The sequence below is a fragment of the Sinocyclocheilus rhinocerous genome, unplaced genomic scaffold (genome assembly GCF_001515625.1).
Source record: "Sinocyclocheilus rhinocerous isolate Xijiao unplaced genomic scaffold, SAMN03320098_v1.1 scaffold967, whole genome shotgun sequence".
Taxonomy (NCBI): Eukaryota; Metazoa; Chordata; class Actinopteri; order Cypriniformes; family Cyprinidae; genus Sinocyclocheilus; species Sinocyclocheilus rhinocerous.
Window position 1 is genome coordinate 125,191 of NW_015660510.1, and position 12,169 is coordinate 137,359.

Below are 12,169 nucleotides of genomic sequence, written 5' to 3' on the forward strand. Positions count from 1 at the left end.
GGGCTGAACTATGTACTCAAACACTGCCGGATTAAAGGACAAAGCGCTAATATCGCTCGCTCACCTGACGCTAGATGAAAGAAAAGGCAATGTTTGTGTTCTCCCAAATGCTGCAGATCCACAGAAACATCTTTAAAGCTGATGTTTTACAATAAATATGTTGCTGCAGAGCTAGTCGGTCACGTAAGTGCTAGAAGTGGAGACGCACGAGTAAAACGAATTCTGATTGGCCCATCAGACACGCATCCTCACATTTCATTGGACAGTTCAACTTGCAGCCTTGTATCGTTATTTGTCATTGGACGGCTCGGCGAGTAAAAAGCGCTTCACCGTTTGCGCTTGTGACACAAACATACGTCTTATTTTAATGGAAACTCTCACGTTAGTTATGATAATCGCAGATGGCTTGTTTGACGGACTCCACTGTATGCTGGTCGTTAGTGTCATGGCGAGTTGGCAAGGGAGTCCCGTCTCTTGCGTCAGCGCATTGGGGGCGGGGCTTACGGGGCATACCTTACACATGAGTCACATGACGCATACCATAGATAGATAGATAGATAGATAGATTGTGTTAATGCCATGTCAACAATGGAGATCCAAGTGGAATCTTTAAGTTTGTAAACGAACGTGGAAAATAATTTGCATGCCTGTTTGTAAAAAGGAAAATTGTTTTAGTTTACTCTTGCAAGAAGAATTATAAAAAAATGTCTTACTCAAAATGAAACATCATCATTCGTATACCTTTATTAAATCCCTAATAGAAGCTTGCCCTTATGGTGTTTATTGGTTGTGTCGTGTTCATAATGTTTTATATCAAGAATGTGTTACTACTTGTTTATTTACCTGTATATTCCCGTAAAAGAATGTGTAATTTGGAAAACTTCTCAACTCTGCTGGATTTTGCTGTGTCGTGTGTGGTCCTTGACGCCCCCCGAATGATCAGAATGGTACAGTCCGGTGAATAGCGGTCAGCGGGGATTCAGCGAACGGCGGGGGAGAACCATTCAGCGCGAGCAGGCGCAGCGGGACAGACAGTGAGATGCCGAGCAGCGAACATTACACAAGCGAAGACGCGACAAATCACACCTTTATAGGTTCGCGGAGCTACAGTGTCTTTTTTAAATATCAGGAACTTTAATAACAGCTCGGGCTTTTTTTTGGACGAAGGATTGGACACTATTTTTGGAGAAACTCATTTTTGTATTCGGGACTTGAAAAAGAAGTGACGGTATAAACGCAGAAGTGTCGGAATCAGAATAAGCGCATCTCGGATCTTTTGCTTTCTACTGTCACGGAGGAGTTAAAAGTCCAAGGAGGAATCCTGAATGGAAAAAACAAAGAAGAAGATGTGAGACGTTTGAGACGCGCGAGCGCGTTCCTTTCATCTCTGTGGAGAAAATCACTTTCCCGCCGTTTGATTTATATCGCTTCAAAATGTCAGATGTTGGATTATTGCATTTGCTTCAACTTCAGAGAAAACAAAAGAACATGTGTAACCTGACTCTCTGTGTTTTACTCTTCCTGACGTGTTCCTGCTCGCCCTTATCTTCATGTCCTGCCCAGTGTTTGTGTGAAACCACGGTGGTGAACTGTGTTAGCCAAGACTTGAGATCCATCCCACAGCCCCTTCCAGAAAACATCACCGCGCTTAACATCAATGGAAACGATATAAGGAATCTGAACAATGAATCTTTCCCCAGGCCACTGGAACATTTAACACACCTTTATGTGTCTGGAAGCCAAGTGGAGGAATTGGACTCCATGGTGTTTAAAAACTTGCCAAGTCTGCGTTTAGTTGACCTCAGCAACAACAGGATTTCACAGTTCAGCGTGGAGGCTTTACCTCAAGACAACAAGATCGAGGTTCTAAACCTCAGCAAATCCTTATACAATCACTCTTACATTGGTGTGTTTGCAGATCTTTTCAAACACAGCCTACCTAAGGTTTCTCACCTTGATTTGTCCAATAATGACCTGGTGCTCCTTCCAGAAGGCATATTCGCGGGTTTGTCGGACCTCACTGTTTTGGATTTGAGGAACAACTCCCTTGTTACAATCAGGAATGATACGTTTTGGAATCGGGCACTTAAAGAGTTGGACTTACGAGACAACGCGTTGAAAGTCCTGCCCAACGTGACCCTAGAGGAGCTCAGTTCGATCCCTGATTTGCGAGTCAGACTCGCAGGAAACCCCTGGCGCTGTGATTGCAATATTGAGGACATGTTGATTTGGTTGGCGAAACATGAGTTTGTGGTAGACAGCTTCAACCTAACCTGTTCTGGCCCGGCTAGACTAAAAAATGTCCCACTTTTAACCCTGATACAATCACAGCTCTCGTGCTGGAGCAACGCCGGAGATGCGATGGACCGTGTGCTGGAGCCCTCCTATGTGTTCTTGGGGATGGTTCTTGCCCTCATTGGGGTCATCTTCCTTCTGGTCCTTTACCTTAACAGGAAAGGGATCAAGGGGTGGATGTACAATATCCGTGACGCGTGCAGAGATCATATGGAGGGATACCATTACAGATACGAGATCAACTCTGACCCGCGGCTAGCCAACCTCAGCCTCAACTCCGATGTGTGACGAGACACATTTGGAGAACTGGCTTGCACAACTGGCACGCAATGATCAGACGCTAGCTTTGCATGAATACATATATAACTAGAGGTTTGCAGTGACATGCATTCTTTTTAGTCGGATAGGACGTTAACTGGATTCTGCAAGCGTCAACCCTGTTATGCTCGCTGCAGGCTCATTCATATATGCAGGTGTGTTGCTATAATGTTGTCCGGTAACGCATGAATCAAGAACATCAAGTGCATACGTTTAGAATTCATATTTCCCATTTTTATAAAAGCACAATGGATGGGACTGTGGAGGGAGTCTGTCTTTTCTGATGAAAAATCTGAAATTACAGAGTAAACCATCCTTTTGCAAAAATGTAAGAACATACCGTAATGTTATTTTTTTATAGCTTAGTTCATTTCTTCTGCAAAAAAACTATTCAGACTGCCATGCATGTATTTATGTATTTTTTTATTGATGTAAAATTATGGCAATATCCACTTTTTTATGATGAGTTATTGGTTTACATTTGTTGGCTGGACATAGATCAACTCTTTTCTCGGGGATGCCCTGTTGAATTAAAGGTCTTGCACTGATCTTGTCTCTCCAGTCCTGTGATTTTAGGTTCAGAATTTATCATTACAAGAGACAGACTTTTTATATGTGTATAATAATTTTAGTAATTTTTTTGCTACTGAGACAGATTATTTTTGTATTAAAAATCAGAACTTGAATTGCTGCCTTTTGACATAATTAACCATGAGACTACTACAGTAACAGCGCAGCATGCATTATGCATATTTGATTATTTCAATAACATACCATTAAACTAAATAACATTATTAAACTGATTATACGTATCTCACATACACCCTAAAAAAACAGTATGAATTTCTTTTTCAAAACTGTTTGTCATCCTTCAGGCCGTAAGGATAGACCACGGTAAAACAGGACCTACACCTACTCTAGGTGCCGAAGCTGCAAAGATTTGCATAACATTCAAAAACATCTGTTCGTGATAGGCCTGCGGAGCCTCGTGTAATATTAAAACGGCAGTCACGAGAGACATCCATGCACCATCAGTCATGACTGATCATTTCCAGAAACAGATTTAATAGCCAGCATTTAGTAGCTTGTTATTTGTGATGTTTATGCTTGAGAAGCACTGAAATCCAAACGGGCTTCTTAATGCACATTTCCTGGTCTGGTCGGGCATGCTATTCCAAAGAAAAGCAATTTGTCTTCATCATTTTTATCAAAGTGTAATCATTTTGCTATCTCTCTCAGCTGACGTCACATTTCCCTCCTCTTTAAACCACCTCACTCCAGTCTTTTACATAACTCTCCCTTCTCGTGATTCAGTCAGTTTCCAACAGGGGAAAAAAATCTCATTCAGAATTCTGTTGTACAGTACTTGCAAGTATGTTAGACTACAGAATTAAAAACGTCTCATAAGTTGTTTTTTTATTTTCTTTCCATAGCACTCAGGCAATGGTTGATTATTACGCATTAAGCAATGAGGAAATATGATGAATTATTAAACTGTGTGACACACTAATATTTAGAATGCAAGACGGCTGAAATGATACGAACAGAACTACGTTTTACATAATGTGGAAGCTGTGAGATTTTATAGGTTTCATTCAGAACCTAAGCTGGGTGCTATATGAGATACTTGTGGCCCATCCAAACAACAGCACAAATATACATTTAATCTCTATTAAACTTTGTGTGACTATACGTCATTTTATCCAAACAATTGCCTTCTCTCTTTTAGCTTTGAATGATGAGCTAAATGTTATTGTGATGTACTGTAGCTTAACACCAAACATGATCCTTGTTTTGTCTGCTGTAGATTTATAGTGATTTGCGTTTGAACCGTATTCCAGGTTTGGATGTCATGGCGAGGTCAATGGAGTTAACCATACATTATTCATTTAGCATTCAAGGAATGTAATGTATCAGTATGTGCATTACTTGGGAATTGCACCCTTGATCTTGGCATGGCTATTAGGCAGGTAAACGTCCTCCAGAATAAGGTAAGTAAAGATAATCTGTTTCACATCTGAAAGTAACTCCACTTGAAACTGTTTTATCACCAGACCAAAACAATCAGCATCATGCAATGTGTCGACCAAGCATTCACATTTGTGTACTTGCACAGTATGTTTCTGGCCTAGCGTGTTTGCATTATAACCTCATATGTTTGTTTCTGGTTTCTTCAGAATTGGCTGATTGGGGTTTTTGAGTTACTACTACCAAGTTCTCCCGATTTAAAATCTTGCATGGTAAGCATTTGTACCAGCACCATCAGCTCTGTTCAATGGTTGGTTGACATCGTTTGCCCGCAGAGCTGAGCAGGAGCTCGATGGTTGTACGAGATGCGGCTCTTTGTGTTGGGTTGAATCTGGCAGCCGATGACACTCCAAGGAATCGCCACACCTTCCCTAGAGGCCGGGCCTCGGTCGCCCCTCTCCAGGGAAGGAACAGGTGCTTGCTATCTCACGTTTCCACGGTGACAATCTCGACCTCATGTGCTTGCTATGCAGCGGGTGACTCTCGGCAGACTTTTATTAACTAGCTCAGACATGCTTGGTAGGGCAGGAGAACCTTTAAAGGAGGGCCGGTGCTTTCACTTTGCCATTGCCAACCTGGACTCCAAATAGATGAAAGCAGCATTGGATATTTCAGCCAACTTAGACATTTTCCCAACATGACATCTTTTGACACTGCTATTAATTTTTCCACTTCTCACTCCCAGCTGCTTTTGTCCCTGCTGTGTTGCCACCTGTTTTCCAACTGATGTTTTAAGTGTCCATTTATTTTGAATGCACAAGCGGGAATACATAGCCTGTATACGGCATGTGACTGCCATTCACTTTAGGGCTTGCCTGGGCCGCATAGCAGTGAAATGTTACAGAGTCTGGTCCACACTGAAGCTTATTAACCCCATGAATGTACTATGTGTAGACTTTGTCGTCAATTTTTGTCCATTGAAAAGTACTGATGATTTCACATAAATCAGGACAGGTTATACCAAGCTAATCATATGAAGTTCAGTCCATAATGGCCAAACACCAGTAGCGGACAAATTTAAAACCCGGTAAAACCCCTATTTAGTTTATTCAAATTGAAGAGTGTAGTTTATGTGCCACTGGCATCATTAAACAGAATTTAAAAACACTTTATCCTTCATCTCTCCCAAACACTCCCCTGTTGGACAAACAGATAGTTTTGCTCTTACTTGCTTTTACCAATTAATATAATGATTAAATTTAATAGACAACAATTTACATTTAAACTTAATACAGTTACCCATTCCAGAACCTGGGATATCGCTGTAATGTACCCCAAATGTATATGTATTTACTGTGATGTTTGTGACCATAGATCATGATTTTATGGACAATTTTGAGTTTAAAGTTATCATTTACTCACCCTCAAGTGAACTGTCAACTGTTTGTTTATCAACACTCTTCAAAATATCTTCTTTTGTAATCAACTGATAAAAGAAATATACTTTGAACAACTTGATGGTGACTTATGGGCCATTTACAAAACAACATTTTCAGCCAAAAACGGGAAACTTTTTATGCGTTTTGCCTGTTCGTTTACATGACAACGGCGTTTTGGGGACTGAAAACGCATATTTTTGAAAACGGGTTTCAAAGTGCAAGTTTTTGAAAACGCCACCGTTATCGTTTCCGTGTAAACACCCAAAACGGGAATCTTTGAAAACGGTGACGTCATGCACGTGCGTAGTACGTGTTAGGGTTAGGTTTTTGTTTTTTTTGTAGTACATGTTAGATATGTAGACACGCGCAGTACCTGTCGATTTTAAAGGCAAGCGCGAACAAACATACACAACAATGGCGGAGTACATGGTACTGTTGTTGCTGCTCAAGAGTTTGCTAACGCTTCTTCAGCAAAGTGTGGATTTACTTCACCAATATTACAACCAACAGCGGAGACGCATCATATACGACGTATAATCGTCAAGGTACTGTTAACTAACAAGGTGACAGCGCCAACTACTGGCCTGGCATACATAATACAGCGTTTTTGGCCGTTTTTGCGAATATGTGTAAACGCGAATCGTTTTGAAAACGTTGTCGTGTATATGTGAAACTTTTTAAAAACGCAAGGGAAAAACGTTTCCGTTTTTTACTACATCGTTGTCGTTTAAACGTAGCATAAATGATGATGGAATTTTCTTTTCTGGGTGAACAATCCCTTTAAAATCCCCGTAGAACCACATTCCAGTATTTATTGAACAACATTCTCCATCTTAAAAGAATTGCTCAGTTATGAAAACTTATATTACTGTAATGTATTACTGGCTAGATGTCCTGCAGACTCAATCAACAATTTGTTGGTTCAAAATGCAGCTTTTAAAGTCTTTAAGAGATCATTTGATCATATCAAGACATTTAGTAATTCTAGCTTCACTGTTCTGATCTTCTATCATGACGGAATCTGGCACACTCATGGTTGCAAAATCATCTCTGGAATAACCTGCAAATGTTTGGAACTCACTCTTACTGTTAAAGTCTAGACTCATCTTTCTTTTCCCTAATCATCATCTTTACAAGTTAAGCATTGTCAGCATCTAAACATCATCTTTGTGTTTTTGAGTTTGTTAAAGGATGATTCTGCAAAGCTTTGAGAATATATTGTGACAAGATGTTCATCCCTCCCTGCTGAGTTTTATTAAATGACCGTAACAATAAATGAAGACAAATACGAGTCGACAGCCTTGGCAGTCCAATGCGGCCAGTTCTCTGGACTCCACTGGGATAACATGAGAACAAAATGAGACATGTGCCTGCAGAAAGAAAAGAATGGCCTTCATTTATTCTGATAAAACACTGTTCTCAACCCTTAAAATAATACCCAGAAAAGAAGGAAAGGTCAACCGTAGCAGAACTGTAATTCCAAGCTGAATGAGTTTGATTAATGATGATCGGAATGCACATAAATTTTTTAGTGAGTGCATGTCAATTCCATTTCCAGCCTTTGTTAATGCACTCTAAAAACAAAATCAGGAGACATATTATCACAACTTAAATATAGTTGTAAATGCATGGTTGCAAGCTAAAATGTATGGATTTAATTAAACCTTTTAATTTGCAAACATTATTTTCCCATACACAAATGTAATATATGTAAACGGGAACAATTTCATACACACACACACACACACATATATATATATATATGCATACATGTGGTTTCTACATAGAATACAATATAAAAATAATAATATTGTACACTCTAAAAAATGCTGGGTTGTTTTAAGCCAACTTTGGGTCAAATATGGACTAACCCAACTTTTGGGCTAAAAATTTAATGTAAAAATTTAACCCAACAGTGGGTTAGTCCATATTTGACCCAAAGCATTTTTTAGAGTGTATAGATATTATTAGCAGTGTTGGGGAAAGTTACTTTTAAAAGTAATGCATTACAATATACTTATATCTTCATCTACCAAGATAATGTAAAAATTCTATATTGCCTTAACATATCACTCTTGATGTAGGGAATAATATGCCATATATTACATTTCCATATGGGCCGATGAGTTCTGTTGACATAACGATGTTGATCTTTACGTTTGGAACAAACCCAGCTCAGCCCATCTCACAAGAGCCCTCAACCCACCGTCAAGTACTGCGCTGATAGCAACACGCCGCGGCCACATTTCTGGGGTACTGTACGTCATGTCATGGTATTTGAGGTTTCTATTTTTAATTGAACTCGATTGCAAGATACCTGCACGTTAACCTTTGAAGTGTGGTAGTGCATGGCATAATGTTTCACAGAGAAACAGTTAAACGGTTTCTTATGGAGGTGCATTCATACACAAACGCTGCCTAACGCCTTTAATTTACACACACAGTTAAAATCAAGCTACAGTCTTTAAGTATACATGACACAATGCATTATCAGTTTTGAAGGTTTGTGCATCACCTCTGTCTTTTAGCACAAATGCTCAGCGACAAGGCCAGTTGTAATCTGATTACCGTGTATACAAAGCTACTATCACATTATCTCTGTTAGTCTGACTTCGCAAATATCAGACTGATATGATTTCAGTCTAAAATGTTTTTCCATTTAAATTTTGGTCTTCACACAAAGCTGTAAAAAATGACCGTGAATTTAACGGTAAAAGACTGTAAAAATGCTACAGTAAAAACCTGTTAAATGGTTAACGGTAAATTCCCCTGCTGTATACGGTGAAAAACTGTATTGGACATTACATGTATTGGACATTAATTTTACGGTAGTATACCGTTTTTGGAAGTGAAAAAAAGGGAACCAGACAAGACCTCTGCACCTGTGATGCAGCCTGGAATGAAACCACACCATGCTGGTTTCGTCTGGCCCCCCGAGTTTCTCCCAAGGTTTTTTCTCCATTTCTGTCACCGATGGAGTTTTGGTTCCTTGCCGCTGTCGCCTTTGGCTTGCTTAGTTGGGGACGCTTGACTGATTGCACAGACACTATTGGAAGAGAGCTGAACTGGATGATGACATCACTGAATCATCAATGAACTGACTTTAGCTGAAAAATGACTCTGTTATTGTCTTCTTGCATCATTGACAATCTATTTTCCTGTTTGACACGGTAAAGCTGCTTTGACACAATCAGTATTGTATAAAGCGCTATACAAATAAAGGTGACGACTTGACTTGACTCAAACTAAATTTCTCATTGCTCTGCCTAGTGCACCTTCATTAGGGATTTTGACCTTTTTGGATACCTTTATGGGTAAAATAAGAGGTGGTTCAAATATTGCTGAAATTCCATCTGACATAAAAAGAAAATTAAATCAATAAGCAGAGTCTGATCTTTGAAACTGTGCAGAGTATATATTTTTATCACCATACAAGATCTAAATAAAAAACTTTTTTTTCTGTTGAAGCTGTTCAAGCTTTGGGCAAAACAAATGTTGGCATGGGACAGGTCAGGGGGGAAAAGCATATTTCATACCTCATTATGCTAAAGCATAAGCGGCTGAAAACACTGAATATTGCTTTTTCCATAAAAGTGAAAAACTATACAAATAATCACATTTAGGAACGGCTCTGTGTGGCAGTCCTGAACCCACATTCACCATCATCCAGCTCAAAGACACACACACACACACACACACACACAGTGCTGACAGAGAGACAGATAGGTCCACCCTGCAAATATTTTTCTTTCATGTCAAGAGCAATGAGCAGCTCATTTTATGTTCTGGAAGTCATGGAGAGCCAAAAGAATCTGTAAGGGCCATTAAACCTGGTCAAAGTAAACAAAAAATTGTCAAATATAATATAAATATAAATATAAATATTCAAATTCAGTTCAAATGGTCTCATATTATTTATTCATGTAATTAGTTATTCTATACAGGTTCCACAATGACATTTTATCCACTGATTCTCGAGTGAATTTATTGAACGTTAAAGTACTGTATGTATTTATTTCTGCCATAAAGGTCATGCAGTAAACTTTGCTCACGGGCATCATTAGCAGAGATGTAAATGCCATGTAACGGCTCACAATGCTTGATTGTCAACAGCAACGACAAGAGCAGACTTCCATCTTTTATTATGTAATAGTTTCCCCTTAGATCCACTACCTATAATCTTCTTAGTCGATGCTTTATGCAGCGAACACCTCATGATTTAGCTTCCTCGTTCCACCCTCTCTTTTGAATTAAAGTCAGTTTTAATTTCTTAATGCATCTTATTATAAACAATTCATCTACCTTTTTTATACATAATTCTTTTTTTAATGCTTGCAAACTCATTGCCTTTCAGTGAAATTTGCTGTTATGACATGATAAAAAGGTGTTATATGACTGACCCTGTTCAGAAAAGTTCTGACTGCATCTTATCTGATGCCTAATACAGTAGTGTTTATAAGCACATGCAGTGCTGCTTCATGTACAGGAGTAACCGCTATATTTCTGCTTTTCCAAAAAACTGAAATAGTATTTTCATTCGGCCCTTCTGCTGTTTGTGTTCAGACCAATTATATATAACACAGATAATCATTTATTAGGCTAAAATGTGAGGTTTATCACTTCATAAAACTTTTTTATTTGAACTGTAAAGAGTTTTTACATACCCAATCTCATGGGAAAATGTAACTAGTTTACAAGGTGGTGATTTTGTATGAATTTGTATGATGTGAATCATGAAAGCCTGCCCCTAACCCCACCTCTAAACGTAACTGTCTTTGGGATGTAGCAGATCGTATACTGAAACATACAAATAAGAATTCATAAAATGAAAAATAGTACGAGACTGTGTTGTTTTTACTGTCACTTTACAGGATGTTACCATATACAGTGGTGTTGTTTCAAAAGTATGTTGCTACCTAAACAGCATTTAGTTCTATTCTAATATCAGAATTTTCAACTATTTCAACTGATTATTCCAAGTAATTTTTAGAAGAAAAATTCCCTATTCAAATAAAATCCAATGTTCTGTAAAGTACTGTTTAATGTTTGTTTGCTAACGATTTTACTCAAATTTGTCACAATATAGTAGTAATAAAGTTGAAACATCCGTTTCATGTCAACTTTATAAACTGTTTGCTACTGTGCCTTTAATGGCGCTTTTATTTAGATATATGCAAGAATTGTCATGCATAAATCACTTTTTTATTGACAATGTGTGAACAGCTTGTAAAGAAACTTCAAGAACAATTGCAGAGCTGGAGCAATCATATCCACATCACTATGATCAGATGCTTTCTTAAAGGGTTAGTTCACCCAAAAATGAAAATTAGGCTGCGTTTTACTCACCCCCGAGGCATCCTAGGTGTAAATGACTTTCTTCTTTCAGACGAATCCAGTCGGAGTTATATTAAAAATTGTCTTTGATCTTTCAAGCTGTTTAATGGCACTCAGCGGGTGTTGCATGCATCAGTCCAAAAGATGTGAAATAAAAAGCGCCCTTCTATAAAAAAAAGTGTCTCACACGGCTCCGGGGGGTGAACAAAGGCCTTCTGTAGCGAATCGATGCGTTTTTGTAAAAAAAATATCCATATTCAAAACGTAATAATCACTTTAATCTAGCTTGCGGCAGCAGTTGTACACGGAAGCAGCTTCGGGAGGATGACGTATGAGGTCAGCGCTGCACATGCGCCGGTGAGTCTCGTCAGCCTAATTTTCATTTAATTCAGTGTTATTTTAGTATAATTCATTTACCATTATATTTTTCTTCATATTTTGAATTCATTTTTATGTATTTATATATTTTTTTTATTTTTAGATTTTAGATTCTTTTTATTTTAGTTTAGATATATTTATATATTCTGTTTTCAATTGAATTTTAGTTAAAGTTTGAATTTTGTTATGTGTCATTTTTATTAGTTTTTTTATGTCCATCAAGTTTTGATTTGTATTTATTAGTTTTTGGTTTGTTTTGTCTTAGTTATTTTAATACTTTCAGTGTTTTTTTAGTATCATTAAGATTACTATATTGTTTATAGTATTTATTGTAGTATTTATCAATATCAGTTTTTATTTTATATTCTCCATTTTCATTTCAAAGTTTTGGTAATTTTGTTGTTTTTGTTATATATGTTATATATATGTATATATAT

The 12,169-nt window shown here is 38.0% G+C and overlaps 2 protein-coding genes across 2 annotated transcripts in view; one reads left to right on the plus strand and one right to left on the minus strand.

Moving 5' to 3' along the window:
* Positions 1 to 268, minus strand: part of LOC107725276 (inhibitor of Bruton tyrosine kinase-like) — a 37,901-nt gene extending 37,633 nt beyond the window's left edge. Inside the window, exon 1 of the mRNA XM_016534486.1 lies at positions 65 to 268. The gene's annotated coding sequence lies outside the window, so the exon portion shown is untranslated. The remainder of the gene's footprint in view (positions 1 to 64) is intronic.
* A 702-nt stretch (positions 269 to 970) lies between these two features.
* LOC107725281 (trophoblast glycoprotein-like) lies at positions 971 to 2,769 on the plus strand. The gene is made up of 2 exons (XM_016534494.1): positions 971 to 1,363; positions 1,406 to 2,769. The coding sequence occupies exon 2, from the start codon at positions 1,435 to 1,437 to the stop codon at positions 2,581 to 2,583; it is 1,149 nt and encodes a 382-aa protein (XP_016389980.1). The 5' UTR covers positions 971 to 1,363; positions 1,406 to 1,434; the 3' UTR covers positions 2,584 to 2,769.
* The last annotated feature ends 9,400 nt before the right edge of the window (positions 2,770 to 12,169 follow it).